Source organism: Chaetodon auriga, chromosome 15 (genome assembly GCF_051107435.1).
Source record: "Chaetodon auriga isolate fChaAug3 chromosome 15, fChaAug3.hap1, whole genome shotgun sequence".
In the NCBI taxonomy this organism is placed as follows: Eukaryota; Metazoa; Chordata; class Actinopteri; order Chaetodontiformes; family Chaetodontidae; genus Chaetodon; species Chaetodon auriga.
Genome location: NC_135088.1, coordinates 21,722,589 through 21,747,716, shown reverse-complemented (window position 1 = coordinate 21,747,716; position 25,128 = coordinate 21,722,589). Strand labels below are relative to the sequence as shown.

The 25,128-nt window shown below is 40.6% G+C and overlaps 1 protein-coding gene across 4 annotated transcripts in view; it reads left to right on the top strand.

Annotated features, from left to right (window-relative positions):
* Positions 1-25,128, top strand: part of alcama (activated leukocyte cell adhesion molecule a) — a 67,666-nt gene that overhangs the window by 17,116 nt on the left and 25,422 nt on the right. For all 4 annotated transcript variants that reach the window (XM_076749759.1, XM_076749755.1, XM_076749758.1 and 1 more), the window contains exon 2: positions 24,325-24,431. In XM_076749759.1, the coding sequence (XP_076605874.1) occupies positions 24,325-24,431 (107 nt within the window). The remainder of the gene's footprint in view (positions 1-24,324; positions 24,432-25,128) is intronic.

The following is a 25,128-nucleotide window of genomic DNA, read 5'->3' as shown; positions in this document are numbered from 1 at the left end:
AGCTGATCATAGAGAGAAAACTGTGGTTGAGTGCTTGAGGGCAAAATTCCAGCTTGCCTTTGGAAGAGTCAACAGAGACCTGAAGAGAGTAGACCCCACCTCCAGTTTCTCAGTTCATATACACTAAATGATTGGAACGAGTCTTTGCTTTGAATGGGAACTCTCCAAAACAAGTGAGGACTTTAAACCAGGGCTGGAGCAGGCTGTGAATTACGTGAGCACAGTTTCTCCTGGTAATGCACATCTTAACAATTCCTTGTCAATAAAAGCACAGATGCTGCATAGAATGTAATACAAATGGCAGATATTAATATTTAATATATATATATATAAAACACCTTTTTACCTAAAATAGATAGGCAATAGATGGAATATATTTCTATTTATGGTATGGGTGAATATGAAACTTAGTTCCTTTCCTTTTTTGGTATTAAGATCTTCCCTCCCTTTTGATACAGTGTTTTTGATGTTAACTGGATTTTAATAGAGCTGAAATATTTCTATATTTTTCTCCTCTTTTGATGTAGCTTGTTACAAAGAGAGCCGTTGGTAAATGTAATTCTCCCAGTTTTTCTGTTCCTTACATGATAGCATTTTATTCATTCTCACCATGTCCTGTTGTGAAAAATGCCATCACACCACACACTTCTGACTTCTCCATGCTAATTCCAATCAGGGTTTCATAATAGACCTAACAGCAAAAAGGTACTGAGTACTGGGTAAGTATGTGAAAGGAAGCTATTGTGTTTCAGGTACATTTTGTGTGAATAGAAATATTTCAGTGTGCATTGTGCAGATCAGTATTCAGCGCTGGTGTGAAACCTCGGGAATTGTTTCTTGCTCTGAATCAGGAAATGATGCTGAGCATTTGACGGGCTCCCTCTGGAACTGACGTTGTCTCATTTTCATTTCCTGTGTCTTTTAACACCTCAAATAGACCATAATCATTGTTGTCTTTTGATTAAATGACACCTAAATCTCTCATGACACTGTGTTTGGTGTAATGGTTTGAAATGATACTGATAATGTACTTTAACGATAATGAAAATTTTAGATTTTTTCTCTTTAAAGGACAAATAGAATAAATGTGATAGGATGACAGCAAAAGCAATGAGAAGTCTAACAGGCTAAGAGAAATTCAAAGAGGAGGAGAAATAAGAGGAAATGGAAGAAAGGGGGAGGAAGAATCGAAGGACAGATGATACTGATAAAGTTGTAATTATGATTCAATGCTTGGACTGAAATGATCATGCATAGCAATTTTATGCGCTACTCATGAAATCATGATGTTCTGCTGTTAATAAAGCATTAGAAAGCTCTGAAGGCCTGTTTACACCTCCAGTCTGTCAATTGTGGCTGTTCTAATTTGTACTAGATTGTTCCTTGTAAAAAGCCAATAAATCATCCTCACAAATTCATCTCTGCCTGAAACAAACTCTGTCATTAGTAACCGACACCAAGTCCTTAAATCACCCTCTGCCTGTCAGATTGTTCCAGAGGAAATCATTAATTTCCCCTTAATCTGCTGTTGGCATTATTTAAATTGGTGCCATCACCTTGAGGATACGTCTTTTCCAACAGAACAGATTGCTGTCAGCACAGCTGCTGATTTCCTGTCATTGTTTCATCCTGAGCTCACAGACTGACAAGCCTGAAAAACATGCACCGCTACATTCCTACCATGCAGACAGCGTAATTCTAGTCACTACTGTGTTGCATCTTACATGTCACGTGGCTAAAGGCCTAGTTTTTTCTCTATAGCCCCATAGTCTGGCCTTTGTCCCATTTCAGACCTGAGACTGGTGAATGCGTGTACTTGTATGCCTGTATAATCAGGTTTAAGTCAGCAAATGAATCAGAGCTGCAGCTAAATATGTGTAAAGTTAACAATCATCAGAAGCTGAATTCAGCTAGCATTTAATTGTGTCTGTACTCGTGCATTGTCTATATTTTGTTCATTCTGTGATGAGGAATCAAATATTTTTCTTCATTCTTCTTCTTGATCCCAACTTCAAATCATATTTTTATATATAATAAGGTGCGCAGTACCATTTGTTACTTTGAGAATTCAGTTAGGCCATACATATTCAGTGAAGACCCCTTCAACAAGATGAAAAAGAAAATAAAGACAGCCTGTTTTTTCTGCCCCTTGAATCTTTTGATGTGCTTGCTCTTAATCAGCACATCCTCATACCTTAGTGACTGAATAGATCAATTGTCAATGACTCCCCAAACAACTCAGTATGATGAAAGCGAACCTTCGTCGTATTAGGCAACAAAAGCACTTGGTTGAGTTAACAAGTTAAAATAAGTGCATTACTGTTACGTATATGATGTAACATAAGTACATTATGTAAGTTACGTTTCATGACGTGAACGGTTTCCTGGGTGAAAGGTTTGTTTGACCCATCCATTCACCCACATTTCTTCATAAGCAGACTTTCTTCCTCTTTTATACAGTTCATAGTTGCTTGCACAGTTGACATATATGGCCGTTTGTCTGGTAAGGACTGCTGCTCTTAACTTCATAAAATATGTATAACACAATACATATGTAAAATAGGGTCTTTACTGATTAAAAAAAGGCACAAAGTCAAATACTCCGCTTGATGAAACTCTAGTGTTTAGTAATGGTGTATGAGTGAGCATGATGTCACCTTTACTTGTCGTTGTGAAGCCAGGAGATAAGGCTTATGACTGCTGTTGTCATTTTTGGCAGAGAGAGGCACAGGGAGTAGCCCATGCAAAGAGGAGGAAATCTAGGTTGAGCCCCATGCACAGTTGACCTGTCTAACACCTGGAAAGCTCAACCCAAAAAGTCAAGGCAAGGCTGTGTAATAAAACCACGTTTGTAGACATTAGACTTAAGACTTTACTGTCGCAGAGGGAGATTTGTTTTCACAGCCAGCTCAACACAGAAACACACAGCAGCATACAGAAGAAGACAATGCACAGAGTCTCCAGAAATGCTTGTACATTCATACATCCCAGCACACAACGTCAGTGAGGCAGTTTGTTCACTGCTGTTCAACGGCAGAGGGGACAAAACTCCAGTTGAGGTGAGCTCTCTTGCATTTCATGGTCCCATATCTCCATCCTGATGGATGATTGACACGATGTTCAGTGTCATTTGATATTGTGAGTGCTAAGTATGTGAAGGTTCAGTCCAGTGTGGGATGTGTCAGATGTGCTTGTGACCAGTTCTTTTGTTTTGTCCACGTCCAGCTGCTGGTAGTTATTAGTGCACCATTGTGTACGAATGAGAAAAGAGCTTTGATTGGCATTAATGGAGTCCAAGACTGACAGTGTCGTCAGAGTATTTGAAGTATGTGCTGATGGGTGAGGGGATGGTACAGTCATTTGAGTAAAGGGTGTAAAGTAATGGAATGAGGACACAGCATTGAGGGGCTCTGTTGTTGGTGATGACAGTTGATGATGATACTGTGTCTATTATAACAGTCTGGTCTGTTGCTGAGGAAGTTTGAATCCAGTGGATGAGGAGTGGATGGTTGTTGAGGTGGTGAAGTTTCTTCATCTGGTGATGGTGGCGGAGCTGAAGTCATCAAAGAGGACTGTGGACAAGTTACCTGGTTATTCCAGATGTTGGAGGAGGGAATGGAGGAATCATGCCACAACATCCTCCATTCCTCATTTGGCCATGTAGACAAACTGGTAGGGGTCCAGATGTAGTCTGATGGCTGGCAGGATGGTTTTCAGGATGAGTTTTCCAGGCATTTCACGATTAATGAAGTCAATGTGACCACTCGGTGGTGGATGGGTTGTGAAGGGTGGGGTTCCGTAGGTACTGGTATGATGGCAGATGTTTTCCAGAGGGTGAGTATTGATGCTGTCCCATAGGATTCCCAGAGTAGAGTAGAGGATAGGAGAGAGCTCCATGACACAGATGATACAATATTGAAAACAGGGAATGTTATATATTTTTCTGAGAAGAGAAGGAGCTACAGCACATAGTTTTTAGCTTTCCAGTCCATTCCAGGTTAGCCAAAAGTTCAATCAAATGCAGAACTGCTGCAGAGAGATTTATGGTTTTCCTCTTAAATGTCAGTGTCCCACAGACTTTTTTTAATCTGCATTTGAGGGTTTTTTGTTTTTTTTTAGAAATTCTTTTTCATGATATCTGATAGATAACAAAATCCTTTTGATATCTGCATAGCTTTCAGATAAGACTGAGATAGGCCTGTTTCCAGTGGGGTGATGGGAATCCTTGAGTGGATTTGCCATTTCTAGATAACCATGTGCAGATATCATCATGATAAAGAGCCCATTCACAACTCTGTTTAGTGTTTCTTTCCTCCATATCAGCCAAGCCTGAGTGCCAGAGCATTTAGCTGCTGATGGACTTGTTTTAACCATTTGCTGGAGAACATCACTTGACAAGCTGTGTCCATTAATATCCACTCTGATAAACATGGAAAGCTGCCACAAGTTGACTCTCTCTGTGTTTCTGGTAATGGACCTCCACTGAGAAGGCAATTGTGCATTTCACTTTCCTCAACTGGCAAGTGCATGCCTTATGCATGCACACTAACAGGCCTAACAACAGGGCATCTGCTGAAGGTCAAAATTTCTTCCTTGCTCTTAATTGTTGTACTTGTCTGTCAGACTGTCTGTTCAGCTTAGAAAACAAATGCTTACAGTGCCCGTTGTTTTTTGGCAAATTAAGTGGTTAGTAAGCAATGAAAGGCACTCATGTTTATGTTTTTAACAAGAGGGCCTAATGTTTGTGTCCATCTCCGCTGACAAGCATAATGCTGCTTTCCAGACATGCTGGTGCCTTCGCAGCCTGCTGAAGCAGCAGAGGGCATTTTTCCATATAGAGTGAATTAGCCGCAATTCTCAAGGGAACTTGCCTTTCCATCTCCACCTCCTACTACAGGGCACCACATATAGGGGCACACAGAGGCCAAGCTGCAGCTGATCAGGAAGTTTATATGAAGTGTGTGTGTTTCACTTTTGGAGTAGACCAGCAATAACACATGGTCCCCTGAGTAAGGCTGAGGCAAAAGTAGCAGCTGAGATTCGCAACACAGCATCAGAATGAGCTGGAGCTCTTTGTTCTTTCCGATGCACAGGGAGGGCTTTCTTGACGTCTTTTTTTGGGTTGTCCACCTCATCTATACTACATACTTACTTACATACTCGATGAACGTGAACTCGATATCTCAGGAACACCAATTTGGCACAAACATTGACTTGGACTGAAGGATGAACTGATTAGATTTTGGGGGTCAAAGGTCACTGTGACCTCACAAAACACATTTTTGGCCATAACTCAAGGACAACATTTCACACAAATGTCTCATAGAATAAAATGCTGAGGCGATGACGTTTTATATTCAAAAGGTCAAAGGTCAACTTTGCTTCATGATGTTCTGCAAAAACACTTTTCTGGCTGTTATTCAGCACCGTAACTCAGGAACAGAAGGGGAGATTGTGACCATATTTCACATTTGGTCAGTTGGCGACACTAATCTTAAGTGCTCACCTTGAAACTGTGCTGATTGTATAGATCTGCTGTGCTGCCGGCTTGAAGATGTGTATGAAGCATCTACGTTTTACAATTTGAAGCGTCTCTGCAGCAACAGTCATATTTAAAGCATTGCAGTCCATCACCTAGCTCATTGCTTCTGCTGATATTGAGCTTCAGGTGATTGTTGTTGCACCATGTGATGAAGCTCTCTGTCAGTCTCTCTCTTTTTTATATTCCTTCAGAGTCTTTACTACATATATTAGATGAGTCTGGACAGACATGGAAGTAAATGCAACTTGACTAGTTGGTGGTGGCAGACAACCATGAGGCAGTAATTCCTGTCTCCAAAGTGATCTGCTCTGAATCAGACTGTTCCAAAATGCAGTAACTGTGGCCACTGATGTACACATTTAATATGATCTCAGAAAAGTGAAATCTGTGAGAATCGTAAACCACAAAAGTGTCTGCTCCAGTAGAGCCACTTCCACATTGAGTTTGTCTCAGAAAAGTCATCGCTGTTGGACAGTGGTCGAATAAGCAGCTGATAGTTTTAAAAAATAATTGTTCCCAGGACACCTTTGGTCTGCCTTTGCGGATAAAAAGAAAACTGTTTTCTTGTTCATTAAAGGATGAAAGTCTCAAACTTTCATCCTTGATGATGAAATAGGATAAATAAAATGTGATGGAAAATCAGCTGGAGCAGACATGAAAGACACAAGACACACAACTGTGAAAGTAATGCTCAAATGCTAAAATCATGAGACACTTAAATTGCTTCTGCGTTTTCAGTCCCACTAAAGGTAGAGATTGATTGTTTCTGTTTGAGCCTGTGCTATTTTATAAATGTCTTCAACTTCTCAGAAGGGTCTCATTGTCTTCATCCTCCCATTTTGTTCTTGGGTCAATTGGTTTTTAATCACATTTGCCTTGTGTTCTGGTCATACTTAAACCCACGGGAGTCCCTGAATCAATCTCTCTTTCTCTCTGTCATGGTTGAAATATAAATAGCCAACCCCCTCAGACATCACAGTGGTCTGCATTCCTCAGCAGATGCATGTGAGTAATGAGGAGCGATGGGCATGAAAGGACAGTAAGTAGGCTTTTTTCAGAATGGGAGAAACATAGACCCTTGCAATCCATTTTGCTGAGTTGTGGCCCTCAGCGTGTATTTTGTCCAAGGTAGCATGATAATGACAAAAGCAGCTGTCAGGAAGAGGTTTCTAAAGAAACCCCCCACCCCACCCCCCACAGAGGCACTTCAGAGGGAGTGGGAATAATTTGTTTGACCTGTTTGACCTGTCCTATCCATTTGGACTCATGGCTGGAGGGAGAGAGACTCACAGAGAAAGGGTCAGTTTTGCTTCTGACCACCTGTTTAACATTTTATCTTAGTATGTGTGCATATGTGTGTGTTTGTGTGTGTACACAGTCAATATTTGCATAGCCGATGTTCTGCCTTTAGCAGCGAGCTACACACTTCTTCAGCTCAGGCAGAATGGTAAAGGACTGTTTTTACTCACTTTAATATTGTTTATTTCCTCAGTCTACAGGGATGGTGGGAACAGCAGGACAGAAAATGGTGACACAATTTCCTCCTTAAGAAAAAGTAATTTTTCCCCAGTCCGAAGTCAAATTGAAATTATTGGTATAAATATTTAATTAGCTAAAGTAGAAAGTACCTAAATCAATGTCTGGAGAGGAGAAAGTTCAATGGAATATCCACCAATGTATGGAGTTCTTCACATGCAGCCATGCATTTTATTTTGTGATAGTGCAGTCTCTCCAAGGTGGACCCATATTCTGCAAAGCACATTTCATGAGTAGTTCTGTACTTAAGTAATTTTCTAAAGTCATTTTGGAGAAGATAACCACATTTGTAGCACAGCACTGAAGAGCAAGAAGGCCAAAAACATCAAATATTGATCAAAGAAATTTGTCCATCTTTAATGATAAAGCCCAGCTTTACTCACTAGAACTTCTTCAGCACAAATTGTGTACAAACAACTCATCAGACAAGGAAGATCAAATCACCAAGCCAGCCGTGAAGAGGATGAAAATAAAAGTCTTCAATTAAGTTAATTCTCTCTAGAAAGGATGTTCCAATTGTTTGAAGGAAATATGATGTTGAATTGATTTAAAACTACCTTTCATGGCTTAGTCGCATGGCTGGGGCTCAGGATTTAGAGCGGTCATCTACTAATCAGAAGGTTGGTGACTTGATGCCTGGCCCCTGCTGTCTACATGTCCTTGGGTAACTTACTGAACAAACAAATTGCTCCCATTGCTGTGTCATCAGTGTGTGTGACTGGTTATTGCTCATGATGAGCAGTGGCACCTTGTATGGTAGCCACCAGTGTGTGAATGTGTGTGTGTGTGTGTGTGTGAATAGGTGTTCTGTGTCGTAAAGTGCTTTGAGTGGTTGGTAAGATGAGAAGAGTGCCATATAAAGACAGTCCATGTGTAATTGCAGTCCTTTTACTTAGTTTACATGAAAATAATGGCTTTTGTTTTAAGACATTCTCTCCCTGACCAAGCTAACCCATGTGTTATTTACTTTGGGAATGCCAGAGGTTTTTTAGCAGTGGCAGGTGTTTGTGGGAATGAAGGAAATCTGATCTCAAACAATAGTAGCTGATGGAGGAATGAAAACACTCGAAACATTCATGACCTCCAGTCTCGTTCTTGTCCCATTGCTTACAATCCTGGAATGTGATGCCTTAATGATTTGTAGCAGAGGAGTCCAGATTTTTCTTTCTTTCTTTTTTTTTGTGCTCTACTTTGCCTGAATGTAGCATTAAGTCAAGGCCATGTTCTCCCTGGCATCCTTCCTGTTCATGTCCATTCACTGTGGAGATCTCACACCAACCTGTGAGAAACAAAAGAGGCTTATGTGTCATTTTAATCCTTAATTTTTATTAACATCAGAATGACTGAAGTGTATATGCATGTATTCATGCTCTCATACTTGTGTCAAGATCGTACTACTTCGGCAGGATCTGGGGAGTGCTAACACAGCACTGTATTTGTCCCTTATCAGTCCCTTCTCCCCACCTTGCTGGCTGTCCAGCTGCCTCCAAACCTCAAACCAAAGAAAGGCCTCACTGTTTTGTGCACAACTTTTGATTAATTTTGGTTAATGGGGTTGAGGACAAGGTAGGTACTAGTGTGTGTGTGTGTGTGTGTGTGTGTGTGTGTGTGTGTGTGTGTGTGTGTGTGTTAGGGCATACCAGAGAAAGGGATTATGAACTGTCAATCAATTTGCTCCCAACTGTAAAGTTCTCAAGCAGCAAGGCTGGGGATTAGGGCTGGATCAAAGCACATATTCAGGCTTTAAAATTTGGTTTGAAACGGACAGGAGACGTAAGAGGAGAGTGGAATGAGCAGGAGGGAGGGTAAAAGGCAGCCGGGTAATGATAGGGCTGTGCTGTAACACCTGCAGTGTTTGGAGAATCTTTCACAGTAGCTGCAGGCGGTGAGCTGTTCTGAAACAACTTAATGCCCAGTCAGAGTCCAGATGAAGTGCATGCATCTGCAAAAGGAACCGTGTCTGTGTGTGAATGGATGTTTGAGCCAAACCCTCTGGGGAAATGTTTCTTTTTGTTGCTGTTACAAAGTAAGAAAGAAAAACAGAATTCCACATATCCCTGTCTTTGCCACATTCTGCTTATTTTCTGTACGGCTGAAGTTGATGCTTAAGTAACCATTAACTGCGTTAACTGTGGGAACATAGGCTGTACGTTGGGTTGTCAGGGCCATTTGATAGGCTTCTCATCTGGTGATGTACCCATACAATGTGTGTCACCACGACTGTGCACTGATGCTTGTTGACCTTCGTTCTTTCTCATTCTCTTTCTACCTTCTCTCAGTGTATTTTTCCACTTCTGGTATGGGTGGAATAAAGGAGGAAGAGATAGGGTAAGGCATAGCAAAAGTGGATTCAACTCCATTTTCATCCTCAGTTCAGTTTGCATTGGCTTGCAGGACTTTGCTGCTGTTAGTGTTTTGAATTAACCAATGGATTCCTTATTAGTGGATTGAAACAAAGAGACATTGGTGACTCTAATAGGCACATAATGGACATGCAGTGCACCTCAATCAGTCATTAGTGTTATCTGATGTCATCTAGTGTATATGATTTTGGAACACTGAGGGAAAGCTCTTATTTCAATTACTGATCACTACGCACTCTGAGGTGGTTGAGGTTGCACCTTTTGGACATTCTGTCTATGGCTGAACAAATGAATTCATGGAGTGTATGGAAATTATATAGTGTGTATGCTTCTACAAAGGCCTATGCCGTACTAAAGAGTCATTTTGTTCTCAGGCACTCAACTGTTGGTACTGATTTGACTGAATGACATCTTAAAATAATCTCTTTTTATTCATCATTAATAAAGTCCACAATGAATCAACACCACAAAATTTCAGTGTGGAGAATAAGAAATCTTGCTTACTTTTTACCATCTTGGTGACTTTATGTTTGGATTTAGCACATTTTCATGTTGCTCTGCATTTTGTTGTTGGGCCTCTTCCAATGATGGGGAACAATAGAAATGTATTGATTCCCAAGAGTTTATCCACAAATCTGTGTGTCCAATGCTTATTTTGGACATTGTCTTACCACAGTTCTGTATGCATATTCAATATATTCATATGCAGATTTGAGTTTGATGTCTTCCGGGAATTCTTTTGCAGCCAATAGCTACTCTTTTTGAAAAGGCCTCTGTAACACTGGTTGCTGTCACAAGCATTTTAAAGAGTGCATGGTCAAGTCTTATTTCGTGGTCCCTTCGGTAATGGAAGCAGCTATCATTAAGTGGTCACATGTCTTTAAAATGATCAAACCATGGAGCCTCAGGCCTGTTGTTTGCGCTTGTTTTTTTCTTTTTAAGCAGAGCTGTCTGCCAGACACAGATGATTTTGGTGCTGACAGCAGGCATCACTCCAGTGTGCGTCAAAGTGTAGCCAAAAATAAAATTGAACTGGTCCAGTGAAGCAGTGCCATGCATGCTAACAATATAACCATTTAATTTACTGAAAATGATTCAGTCCAGAATGGTCTTCATCGGACTGCAAAAGTAGGTTTGACTGCACAGTTTAATTAGACTGCTGAGAGCAATCCTTCTTTAATGGAGCTCAAGACATATCGTCTTATCAGTAGGTGCAGTGAATAGCATGAGGACAGATAACATAATGCAACCCAAAAACAGTCAAACACATCAAATCCCTGATACTTGTCCTCACAAGTTGTGGAATACGATATGACCAAAGGGCCAAGCCCAGGGCCAAAAGTCTGTACACTGTACTCAGCCTGCCATTTATCCCGTCTTCTTTAAAGCATCTGCCATTATTTTAGCTCATGAAATGGAGGCTGTATACTTGTGTGTGTGTGTGTGTGTGTGTGTGTGTGTGTGTGTGTGTGTGTGTGTGTGTTTACATGTGCATGTGCGTGTGTGTGTGTGTGTGTGTGTGTGTGTGTGTGTGTGTGTGTGTGTGTGTGTGTGTGTTGGAAGTTGGGATTGCTTCACTTAGCCACAGACTAACAACTGCTAATTAGCTTGGTCTATAATGATCCATAAGGAGCTACTCTAGCCAGTGATGTGCCACTGATGGTCTATCATTTAGCTTTGTGAGAGATGGATGGAGGGAACGATTGAAAGGGAGGAAGCCATTCATGTCTGGTGAAAGCCAGTGATCTCTCCCCCTCTCTGGAGACTTGCCAGTACAGCACCCTTCATCCCTTGGACCTTGTCTTCCCCCACCAACCCCCAAAGGCTCTGTTGTGCTAAGCTACTGAGTGTGGAGTCCACTTACCTTTCAGACTGGACAGATGAGTAGTGCGCCTTGTGGTACCTTGGTCTCTTATGGTTTTTATTTCATGCATTAAGACATTTGATTGCCTTTTTTCTGCTTTATAATGTTCAACAGTGGGGAAAATTGGAATGGACTTGTGAGGGAGAATAATGGGAAGGTGGCTGTTTCCAGTGCTGAAGTATAACTATGATGACACTGTGTTTCTTTTTGATGGAATATCTCTTTGAATTTTCATCTTTTGTCTATCTGGGTAGAACTCCATTACACAGTTGTAAAAGTGAGCTTGGAAACACAGTTCTTCTCTACCTTTATTTTTATTCTACGTTTATGTATTCAGGGGAGTTTCACTGAGAGCAACGCTCTCTTTTTTAAGGAATGCCCTGATCACATTTACTCATGTACACATACATACCTAGAAGCCATCCAGTACAACCACAGTCTGATCTGCCTGCCAGTGGGCAGCTCCATCGCAGCAGTTGGAGTAAAGTCACTTTCCCCACTCAGATTTCCTCTGTTGAATGTCACAGAGAAAAGTTCAAATTGATTAATATGTGATTTGATCACTTGGATGTGTTTGATGTATTTCTGTATAGTTCGTTACGATGCTCATGTATTCATACATAGTCACATAGAAACACTAGTTCACCTTGCATAAGTACTTTGTTTGGTGAAACAAACAGCAAAACTTGTGTGAAGACAAATAGGTTAAATGTAAAGTGTGTGTATGTTTATACAATGCACACACACATTCACACACACCAAAAATATCTACGAGTACTCATTCAAAAAGTGAAAACTGTCTGAGGTGCACAGCTTCCTGTGCAGCTGAACTTGTTCCAGAAATTAATGACCGTTCTTCCAACATGCATGTGCATGATTGCAGACACAGACACAAATACACATCTTTGAACTGCCACAAAATTAGATTTCTGCTTTAAAATGGGAATATAAAGTACATGAGCCCTTTCAGTGTCTTCCGTGTCTACTGCATTTCCTGTGTGGCCCATTCTCAGCTGAATTAGCATGGGGATAGAGGGGGGTAGTGCTGTAAAAACAGCTTCTGTAAATACAGGACAGCATTTTAAGGAGGTATATGACATTATTTGCAAGACTTTATATACATGTATGCAAAAGACAGAGCAGGTGGGAATGCACTAAACTTCTGCCTAAATAAAACCATGCTAGTGGTCATTAAAAAAAGGTAGTTATTCCACTCTGTCAGAGCCAGAGGAATCCACTGGGACTCACGAGGCCCGTTCTGACCTCCGCACCACAAGTCAGTGGCCTTGTCCTTATTCTTCAAATCCAGCTGGCAATGAGAAGTCATGCTGACTGTTAGCAGATTTTTTTTCCATTCTGCATGTCATAAAACTTGAGCTGTCTTGCCAAAAGGAACCTCATGGGTTTCTCTGTAGTAGCAGTGCTGCGACAGATTTAAATTAAGTAAAAGTAAACCAAGCGCATTTTAAGACTGTCTCTGCTCCCTTTTCTTCAGCAAGTGTACTCAGGTATTATTAGATAAAATGTTTACATTTAGCATGTCTTGGTTTGAAGGCATAGTGTTTAAAAAGTAGCTCTCCGTTTTTGCATATGAGACATGCGTAAACCAGTAAGCAGTTTCCATGTTTATCTGTGTGTGTGTGAAACAGAGAAAAGACATATACAAGTAAGGGCAGAGGGCAGAAGACTACAGGGGCGCTTGTTTGTCCTCTGAGCAAGTCTTAACTGCCAACAGGCAGCTATTAGAATTCAGCATCCGCCACACCCTGCTACTTATAAAACATGATTTTGTTAGAAGTGTCAGAACAAAGGTCACAACCCCACCTCCACTGGCTGTATCTCTGTTGTTCCACAGGCACTGAAGCAGAGATGTTCTAATAGCATATGGGACCTTTCCACTTAATTGATTTCGACAAAATGACTTAAAATAGCAAACATAGGACTGGTTCCAGGACTTGTGATTGTCCACGTGAGAACTTCCAACCTCATCTTTGGAAAATATCTTCAGGTGCAGAAGATTTTATAGTTTTCAATTCAGAAATACCTGAGGGTCCCTCATTTACGTTCAAACGTCCTACACACATTTTTGTACTTAAACAAAAGCTGTGATTAGCCTGACTGGCTTTTGAAGCTCCGTGTGTGGTTGCAAGAACAGGTTTCGAGACAGTGGTTTTACAGCTCTAATTCAGACACAGCTCAAAGGAAAGGTCCACCCAAAAACGTTAATCCTCTGTTATTTCCATAAACTTTTTTTTTTTCAAACCACAAATATGTGACAGCATGTGAATTTTTTTTCCTTAAGGAAGAATCCTAAATACAAAGGGTGTGATCTGCTATGACTTTGAACTGAATATGTATTTTTTGTGTTTATGAGAGGACTGAAATGAGCACAATCTGATGGTGACATTCCTAAGTATAAATTATGCACATAGAAAATCACTGTGGATAATGTTTGTGTCTGCGGACACAACATCTACATGTTTTGTAACTTGAGCTGTATGGCATCGCAGAATAAAGGTAATGTAAAATCAGTGGTTTCTGGGTGTAGTGTTCTAAGATTCTGAGTAGACTAACAGACTGCACTTTGCTGTGCCTGTTTACTGAAGGATTTGTGTTGCTGTTAAATGTCACAAGGAATATTTGTGTCGAGTAATTTTGCTGGACAGTGTAGTGGTGAAGATGTGCAGCACTTACATTGTGTTTTTTTTTTTTCCACAGTTACACACTGATTTTCCTAACAGAAGCTTTAACTACAATGGTAATGCTCAAAATCATGGTTAAAAGGAAAAGCTTTTGTCAAGTGGGAATGTATTGCAGTGAGACAAACTGGCCACTCAAATGGAGCATTTGGTATAACATGTAAGGCATTATAACAAATGACGGTTGGTAATATGACACCATGTATTTAGCAGGTATACACTGACACTCCAGTCCAGACTAACAACTTAAATGTATTCCCTGTAGCTTCGACTCAGATTGATACAGATGGTGCTGCTGGCAGATATTCATGGAAACATTCATGTACATATGGCCTCTTGATTGCCGCTTTGCTGCCGACAAATTATCCGTTAAGTGCCAGCAACTCAATCCATTACTCGCACTGACCTCAACAGATTGGCTGCAGGCCTCCAGGGGTGTAGTGTTACACTTGGGTGAGGGACCCTGCAGATGGTACAGGACTGCCCTCTGTAAGTGCTGACATTGTATCCATCATTTACCTCTGAGAGTTATTCCAAATCCCTCAAGTTTTATCCAAGCATCCCTTAGAAGGAAACCTGCGAGCATCCAGAGGGAAAAGAAACACAGTCTAGAATGAAAAAGAGGATTACAGGTTTGCGGAACAGATTAGATTCTTTTAAGCTGTGAAATTCAGATTTATTCCACAGTCATCATGACAGCCAAGATTGAAGATGTTCTCATTCCATACGTTGGCCATTTGACCTTGGTAAAAAATAATTCATCTCATCCTCACTTGGAGAGGATTTTATCAATATGCCACTCTGTGTCTTTCAGGGGTGGGCATGCATTTGAATGATCAAAAGCAGTTTGAGTAGAATGCTAAATGGAGGATTTATTTTGGAGGAGGGGAAGGTCTCCATTCAGATGTAGCCATACATTTGCCAGAAAAGCTCAAGTTAAAATGTGAACTGCATCATCAAAACATCTCCTTTAGCTGACTTAGTGCTAATATGCTGGAGCCTTTCCTTAATGTGATCCATGGATCGCACTGAAGCTAATTACCATCTGCTCACTTACACTTCCTGGCCCTGGCACACTGGGTTGTTTTCAATTACATCTCCCGAAACAAGATTACAGCTTTCATTTTTATTTTTGGCGAGGAGGCCTGCGTGGCTGTATCTTCTCCAGGTGAGGACCATTATGTGTGACTGGAGGAAGTGCCAGCTGCTTATTTTCCCCACTATGTTGATGGTAGGGTCGAGGGCTTAGACCAGTGAAGCTGAATTGTTCTCTCCGCTGTCTTGTATTGTGATAGTTAAGTTTTTTATCCTGCTGTGCAGACCACTGGAACCCTAACATCACAGATTCAAATAGCTATAACTCCTTCCTTGAAGCTCCAACATCGTTGACTTATTTAGATATCCTGAAAATTTCTTTTTTTGCTGAAGTATTATAGAAATGTAGCCTTGCTATACAAGTCCTTAATATTCCACATCAGGCCACTCGTGTTTCTAAAAGGCTTTTTTTCTTACATCTTAAGAGAGTGCTCCAACTGCAGATAACAGATCATTTAGTGAACCATTTCATCCAAAGTGCCCCATGATACAGTACGTCACACAGGACATTCTTTCAGTAGGTATGTAGTGGGAATCCAACCCCTTGCCCTGGCTGACGTCTGTCCTGTCATGCCATACATGATGCTAGGATAAACTGTGTCCAAAGCCAAACATACAGTACAAGCTTACGTTTAAAACCTTAAAACTATCTCACTGGTGCTAATGGTTCCGGTTGACTGAGGATTTCATCAGTTCCCTGAGGGTTATGTCTAATCGGGCCTTATGGATTCAAAGCATGGAACACTATGACTGGGCATATCTGAGATAGTGATTTAAGGCAGTCAGTCTCCCTGTTGATATGCTCACATTTTGGAAACACAGGCTCCAAAGCAATAAAGAGGAGCAAGATAGTGAACTTGATGTATTGCATGACATAACTAGTTATTGGTAATTGGTTTGACCTGTGGAGAAACAAGCTATTCTGCAGTCATGAAGCATGGCGTACAGTGACTTATTAGGGATGTGCACAATCAGTTTCTCTTATCAGTGAACAGGCTATCTGATAAAATGATGTGTCCGTGCATGTGACCGTACCTAATATTTACATTTTCACTTTCCTTTAAAGCACTCAAAAACTTGGTTTCAAAAGGAAGCTCAGTTAATCTGCTTCCTCAGGGCTGTGAGGGTGTGGTTTGATCTGATTTGACAGCGTGCAGCATAAGCAAAAAACCTGACAACTGTCACCACATTATGATTCAAATATTCAAGTCTGATTGGTGCACAGAAATACATGAAATCACTTCAGAAATCTCTCATATCAAAACTCACACTACCCTAAGAAAGTGATTGAGACAGTTGGTTTTCAGGGCCTTTTCAAATGAAGTAATGGTTATTGAACATACAGGACTCCTGGGGTGAATTTGTCTAACTGTATTTGAAACGTTACAAAATGTCTTTACAGATCTTAAAGGGGCACTCTTACTTTTTTACACATCAAGTGTAGTTTCTTCATCAAGAGGACAACATAGAAAGCCTGTGTGGTAAGTGGGGGTGTTGTGTTTCAAAGACATGGGAATTTTCTAGTCAAGAGGGTGTGACAAAATGATGCCTTTAGTTGCATTATAGGAGGTTTAGAATCCTGTGATTCTGGGGAATGACTCTTACTAGGGACTAAAAGCCAGAATATCTCAGCCCCTGCTGCACAGATTTTGACCTTTCAAAAAAAATTACCTCTCATTACTCCCCCAACTTAACTGAAGCACAATAGTCACTGGAGTACCTCTTAAAAAATGCAGCCAGGCATTATATTCAATATATCTGTTGTTGCTCTACAGCAGTGCTCAGGACACATGTTGACACTATGTGGGAAGGAAGGAGGTCTGAGGACTGTCAAGGGGAAGTCTGTGGTACATATCTGGCAAGAGAGGTTTTGTGGGTGAAGTCTAAACATCTCCTCCTACCTGTGTATGCTGAGGACACACACACAGTTAACAGACAGCATGATCACTGCTTTCCCCTCAATCAAGCTGCCATTTTTAGCCAGCCTACAGTCTGACTTTCAGTCTGCCGTTGATCACTGCCAAGGCAGAAACCCTTTTGATGACTCATGCAGATAGGCATCCGTACACAAAAATCTCTCTCAGGCACACTCATACTCTCATACACGTGTTGTTTGGTTGAGTCATGGGTGGGATGATATGTGATAAGTAATTGGCCAATTTAGTTCATGAGCAAAGAGGTATTTTGTGCAGAATTGAGGTGTTTGTCTCCATATCTCCACCCTATTGTGACATTCAGTATATTCTTTGGACTTTATGTTGCTTAGGTTTGAGCTTGAGTAGGTGTTGTCTGTTCAACCACAGTGACATAAGTCTTCCTTTTACTTATTCTTACAGTACCTGCAGCTGTTTGTTAAACCTGCTGTAGCAGATTTTTTGGGCCACTTTGATGCTGCAGAAATAAGCTGTGAAAACAACATATGTACACAATATATCATCAGCTTGTAACTTGATATGGTGAATTTATTAGCAAGCAGTTGTTTATTGACACATCCAGCAGTGATAGAGCAACATGAGCATTCATTTGGAGTTTTGTTTGTGTCCACTAGATGAATGTAATTCCAATATTCGTTTTCTTTTCAGTTCTGTATTTGGTCTCTGCCCAGTCCTGGGGGAATTATTTGGCTCTTTAGCTGCTACAGCTATGTTGACTAACTAGCCATCAATTGTTTCTGTATGCTGTTTGCTGGTGAACGTGTCCTGTAGTGTACAGTGGGTTTCAGATTTCTTTCTTTAAAAATAGTTACTTGCTGCATCAGAAAACCACAGCAGTTATAGTGAACCAAAACAGTCAAGGCCAAGTTGTGGCTGGACAACTAAAGAATGAGCTGAACTCATTAGAAAGCTCTGTAAAGCTGAGGGGAGCTGCAGATTCAGCTGATAATTCTCTGTAGGTACATCACTAAGAGTGATACCTTTCACTTTGTGATATTATTTCCACGTCACTGTTTGATGTGCTCTTATTCTAAAAATGTCAAGTATAGCTGCTTTAAGAGCAGAGGGGAAAACATTCATGAACTATACATGAACATGCCGAACATTTTAAATGAAAGTGTCACAGATCAGAACTTCCAAATTCTTCTTTCTGCTTTGTCTGCTTTGAACAATGTGACTTGGATCTTGTAAATCTGTAAGTTTTAGGTCATTGTGGTTCATTTATAATTCAGACAGATATTTTACATTACACTGAGATAAACTTTCACAGTCCCTCCAGAAACTGCTGTATAACAGACCATTACTAATTCATCTGATAGTGTGCATCAAGGCCTCATATGCTCAACTGAAAAAGCATGGGATCTGCCCATGTGAGGGTGATGGTCTCAATCATCTTTCATTATGTGCAAAATCTAACTACATTTCGTAGTATGCCAGATATTTTTCACACTTCTTCCCATGGTCAAATAGGGCAAGTGTAATTTTACATCATCTGGCACAAACACAGCATTCATATAAAGTGCACTTCTCTGTGAGAAGGGAACTGTCCACCCATCATAGCAATCCCAGCAATGTCAAGCTTTTACCATTATGCTCCAGAGTAGAGACAAGTAGATGTGTTGTTATGCTAATGCATGTTAATCAACTCCTCGCCTGAACGAGCGCTTAGCCTCTAACATTTCAGATATCGCTGCAACAGCAGACATGCAAATGTTTCCTCTGCAATCTGCAAGCTTGATAGAAGCAGAGAAAAATGATCATGGTGACATTTTATACATGAATGCTCAGACAAAGCATTCAGACAGGGTGATAAATGAGGCTGGCGGTGTGTATGTACTGTGCAGACGCCTTTGTTCTTCTACCAGAAAAGGGCATGTGAAGACATGTTGGTAAATATACATGCCTTACCACACATACCTGGATACACAGACACTGATGCTTTTCTCTGACTGTCTTGCCTTTTTTCTAGTCTTTGTCTTTCTCATTAAATTGGAATTAGATGTTTACTGTTTGTCCATAACAAGACAACACAGAAGAAGCACATGGATGCAGATATCTATTTACTTCAGTCTGTGTTGTATGTTTTGTAGTGTGTTGTATGTCGAGAGTGTGTTGCTCTTGCCGTTTCCCTTACCTTCAACACTGGGATTTGAAAGGTTTTCCGGTGCCATGCCTGGGCCATCTCATCACCTTTGCCACATATCTTACATTTAGACAGCCTTTGACATATCAGAGCATCAAGGATTGATTTAACTAGTAACACCCACATCAAGTGACTACAGTCAGGTGGTCAGAATCAGATACCTGGTTGAAAGTGAAATGCCGTAAACATCCCTGCATTCACTGCATTCATTGGCAGAACATGTTTGTGTAGCTCTTGGACATGCCTTTGCTTCACAGATTTGTCATACAGGCTCACATCACTTTTCCCTCTGTGTGATACACTGTAATCTGTGGGGCATACTTTACAAAAAGCATGACTTTGACTGACGTTGGTCTTCATTAAGTACAGGTAGGACTCCTGCCATTTGATGAGATACACACTCAAACTTTTTAACAACAGCTGCATTAAGTGTAAGACATTTGGAGGTGTTTTCTTCACTCATGGCCTCTGTTGTTGACTGAGCTGCATCTCACTTAAACACACAGATGCACACACACTTGACAAAGGACTGAGTGAGCTTGTCCCAAAGCCACGACACTCCACACCTGCTCTGCAAAGGAAAAAGCCAAGTCTTGTTATCTTTACTGGCACTGAAGGTGACAAGGGATGTATCTGCCAGTTTATTTATACTTCGTATTGTCACTCAGCAATAAATCCACTATACTCCCTGGGCTTAGCTGGTGTTTTTTTGTGTCAGGAGGGAGGTGGTGAGGGGAGGAAGTGCAATCACAGTTCCAGTTTGATTTGGAGGCTGTGCTTGATACAAGGAATCACATTTCACTGTGACAGCTGCAAGCTGGCATGGTTTGGGGCTACATGCCATTTCACACACACACACACACACACCCATATTCTAGGTAATAGTTTGACTTGCACGATGAGGCTGACTGGGATGAAATATTGCATGAAGAAATCTTTTTGCTCTAGTTAGAATCCTCCTTTTTCCTCTGTATGCCTTGTTGTTCAGTCATCTCCTGTGCTCAGTGACTGGAACCCCCCCCCAATCTCCCATCTCATACACACACAGACACAGACAGACACACACACACCGAAACTGATGATTCCACTGCTGGCCAAGGTGGTGTAGGTTTACTTCATATCACATGAACGCTGTGTATTATATTCAATCAAGTGAGTTAGTCTATTACTCACCATGTGCTGTAACATGGCCAAAACAAACTGAATCAAAAGGAAAGTCATATTGAAGCATCATAAAGAGGTATTTTTAGTTTGTTAGGAGCATAATAGACCTGGATACACACACGTGTATGCTTAAAAACATGTACTGCAGAGCAAAAACATCTTTGCTTTTCATTATGAAATACTAACAGTCAGCTTTTAACTGTCATTTGAAATCCAGTTTCTTTGCTTTTCCTGTCTACATCTCCTTTACAGTTTGATAACAAAGTACTCTGAGGAGATGTGTGAGAAAAAAATAATCCCAGTTGGATTGCACGTTGACTCATTGAAAAGTGGAAAAAGTTCATGAAAACATATCAAGAGCACCAACTTCGCAGTGTCAATTTAGGTGCTTGTGTAATGATGAAGGCTGGAGGGGGAGACCCCAGAAAGGCCTGTTTTCATCTCCCCTGGAACACATTGTTCAGCTGGTGGATAATCGTGAGATAAGAGGAATTGTGTTAGAACTGCCAGAGCAAACAAAACCATGCCTTCAGGACAGAGAGGGTTGTAGGTTTTTGTTTGTGAAAGGCGTTTACCAAGCGTGGCGGAAAAAAGGGGGCTGTTGAAAATCCTAAGTAGCTTTGCAGCCAAACTGAGAGGAAACTCTACGTTAGACCAAGAGATAGCAAGCCCAGCACATGGTTTGCACAGTGGAATAGAGTGCAGCCACGCTATTTAAATTTCTGATTTTTGAAAGAGGTGAGATGATGCAAAGAGTGAAGAAAGAGTGAGAAAAGCATGTGGGCAAGTGTTTTATAGCCTGCTGTCTATAACCACACTCCCACTGTCTCCAGTAAGACTGAGATCTAATAAAGTGATTCCTGCAGAATCATTAATCAGTGGTAGAGAGATTGACAGTGTGTTTGTTGCACTAGCCCTGTGAACACCAGTCATGCATAATTAACTGTAGAAATCTAATTAAACTATTGCCGAAGCAATTTAACGGCAAAACTTTTTAATGAAGTTTTCTGAAGTGAAAAAAACTCCAGTTGTTACTTAACATTACAGGATGCATTCCAGGTGGAGGGATATGTAAACCCTGTGTCTCCTTTAGACTGCAGTACACACAGTAGTGAGTCTGAACCCATAATTTGATACCAAGTGAAGTGGGCCACACACAATTCTTCTCTGCTTTCTCCTCTCTGCTATTTTCAGCTGTTAATCATCAAGGCTAATGTGCTATTACTTCCTTCCCACCTGCCTGAACAATGCTCTCCTGTAGCACAGCTCCTGGCTCTTTTGTTGATCCACTGCTCTAGATGCTGGATGATTTATGGGTTTTAGCCAGAGAGATAAAATACACCAACATATGATGTAAACTTTCCACTTAGGTAACACTGATGTCTGAGCAAAAGTTATTAAAAAAAAAAAAAAAAAAATGAATGGCAGAATTAAATGGAGTACAAAACATGCTCAGAACTGTACTGATGTTTGGTACAGATTTATTGTGGTGTTGCAAACCTATTGGTAAGTGTTTCTAAAAAGAACATGTGAAAGGCAGCATGATCACGTCAGGCGAACATTGGCCTGGCTGCATTTTTGCTGCTTTTGGTTCTTTGGTATCCATCTTTGTCGCCACTGTTTCTCTTCCATGCATACCATGCTGCAGCCCTGACAAGGACCATGTCAGCAGAAACAACTTGGATTTAATATTTAACTGGGTTAACCCAAGAACCTACCCTTGTTTTTTCTGTGTGTCTATGCCGTACTGTAGCAGACCTGAACAAATGTGGTGCTCATTTTCTAATAATTGATGTTCAGGTTTAATCAAATTTTATGCATATATGTCTGATGCATTTTATCAATCTGTTATGATTCAAGTCAGAAGTCAGAATCCAAGAAAAAACAAACAAACTGGTGTATTGGGGTTCTGCAGCTATTGCTCATTAGGAAATCATTACAAAATCAGGTGCTAAGACGTCAGTACTCTTACCAGCTTGTGTAGAGAGACACACGTTCAGACACATCATCATTTTCTTGCCTTAGAAGTGCTTTGCACCATGTCTGCATACACGCTTTGTAGCCATAAAGTCTGTTACATTTTTTTACACCACTTTTTCACCATGTTTTCTGTAGGTCACTGAAACTGTGACCTCTGTATAAAGGCGACAAGCAACCGGGCAGTGAAACCAAGCAAGTTCTCATACCTCCTAGAATTATAGAAGTTAACTTTTTTGTTAGCACTTTCATTCTTTGCCCCCTGAAGTTTTGAGGCACACAGATTCTCGTAATTGGCCATCCAGCTCAAATTCACTGAGACAGTTTGTTTACTTCTCCATAACTGTTGTTATGTGATCAAAGATGTTAAATTTAGCTGACTCTTTGAGCGGAATTCCCTTGTGGCTTGTGTCTTGCATTACGAGAGAAAACATGCAGCTTTTTTCATGGTCTTCTTCATTAAACCATAAGTAGTGTTGCTCATTGCATACACAGTTGCTTTAATATGACAGCAGCTTTCTGCATGAATTCAGTGAAAAATAAAAAAATCAATGAAGCTTTGTGTTATTGGATGCTCACACTATTGATGTGTTTTTTTAGACCTTCAAACAGTGTTGGCTGTTCTCTGCTTGTGAATAAACAGAACCAAAAGTCAAAACTGACGTTGCTTATAATATCATGCGGAAGGGAAGAATATAGTAAACTAGATTTTGCCGGATGAAGAAAGGCTATGTGCTCACTTTCACGTTTTTAAAGGCTGACAGATTTTAAATAGCATAATTGGTGGATGTGTGATACTAATCAGTGATTAATGGGGTAATCTGTGTTGGTGGTTGGATGCACATGAACTCAGATGGAGATAGAGTATCATAAAAATGTAGTTCTTCACAGCTGAATAGTGTTTCTTGGTGTCAAACCCAATTTACTTAATTAATTGTCTTTGAGGAAATGAAAATAGTGGAAAGCAATCTGAGGTTTTGGTGTGAACGCGTGCAGTAATGAGATGGCGCTGTTGGTGAAAATAATGATCAGAGCTGTGCATGTGTTTTCCTAAGCACTGACTAGGATGTTGGTCCTGTTTATAGAAAGTGACTTAATGTCTTTTAATTAAAGCTTTGTGTTTTGTTGTTAGTGGTTTGTTTTAATCTGTTTTTAGAAAACGATACTTGTGTTCTTGCATTCTAACAGTAGTTAAGAACTGATATCAGTAAAAGTTAGCTCAAAACTAAAGAGGCATGAGTTGATGAGCATGAGGCTTGGCTTGAGCAAAAGCAGCCACTTCATGTAGCAGCTGCACTTGTGCATGTTCTGGCCTCATCACTCTGGAATGACCAGAATCTGAACCGCTTCTGCCTTTTTAGCTAAAAGCTCAAAGAGAAAGAGTTGGAGCGTGAAGACCTTAGTGTCCCTCCACTCTGCTCTCACCCCCATCCATCAATCTTCTCTCGACCCTTTTTCTCCTTCCTCCCACGTTGCACATGACTGGGCTGTGCCACCATAGCAACTACTCCACTGCAGTGTTCCCTCACTTTTGTGGACAGAGGAAATGGCCTTGCTGTGGTGATGCACAAGGAGCACTGAGCTTGACCCACTGAGCCCAGCCCCTCACACCTCTGCCATTGAACAGGGAGGAATGCTTGAAATGTGGTGTCACAACAGTTGGAGTGACAACATTGTGTGGTGTTGCTTCATTCACTTTGTTCGCACCAATCAATTTCTAGACATTTATACTCTATACCACAGTCTCTGTAAGGGGTCTGGAAACATGGGGTCATAGGCTAATTGTGTCATCTGATAAAAGCGTGAATCCCATAAGCACCTCTTATACTTTTGTATAAAAGGTGCGGTTCGTTTCCCTACGATGTCAGATGTTTTTAACACCTTGTGACTGTAACACAGCTCTGCTGGAACATTTAGGGTTTAATGTGCACAAACACTCCATAACAGCACTGGGGGTAGCACATATCTCTTCAGTGGGTCTTCAATGTGTTACCTTTTATGTTGCAGCATGGGGTACAGACAGTGTGACTGCCTTGTATGGAGACACCATTGTTATACCATGCAACGGTGGAGCTCCAGCACCAGAGGGTCTGATGTTCATCAAGTGGAAATATGTAAGTAAATGCTGACTCTAAATACTGTCTGTGAAGTGTTTTAGGTTTACTGAATGCACACTTTGCCAAGACATTCAATGACAATGAAGAGGAGGAATAATGGAGCATATGAAACGATTTGCTTATCTTTGGTGTGTGTGACCACACATTGTCACATCAATTTTTACACTCATTTTTCCTGGAAGAATTAGGAAGACTAAAGACTTCTGCACATTTTCAAATGACAGATATTGCATTTTTAAGCTTGTGGTTTTCTTTGTTTTATGAAAAATACACAAAATGTAACCACCCAATGGGATGAGAAGAACCAAAAATATATGTCAAATACACTTACTTATTTTCATAGTTTTAGTCAGAAACATTGAGGAGCTATAAGAGGTACATGAAAAAGTTATTTAAAAAAAGGATAGCACCGTAACAAATGAAATAAATATATGAATGAAGAGTTTTTCAAAAAGATGCAAAAGCACACATCTCATGTAAAGTCATGTACCTACGTTCTAGAGTAAAACCTTTTTCAGTGAAATCCCCCAACATATCCACTATAGTGCACTCTATCCCACTCGTCAGTTACAAAGCTTCCTGGAAACATATTCAGAAGTCATGTCTAATCAGGATCAGTGCCTTTTGAAGACAAATTGATGAAACTCAGTTGCTTTGGTAAGGGCATAGAATGTTATGTGAAAAGGGCTACCAC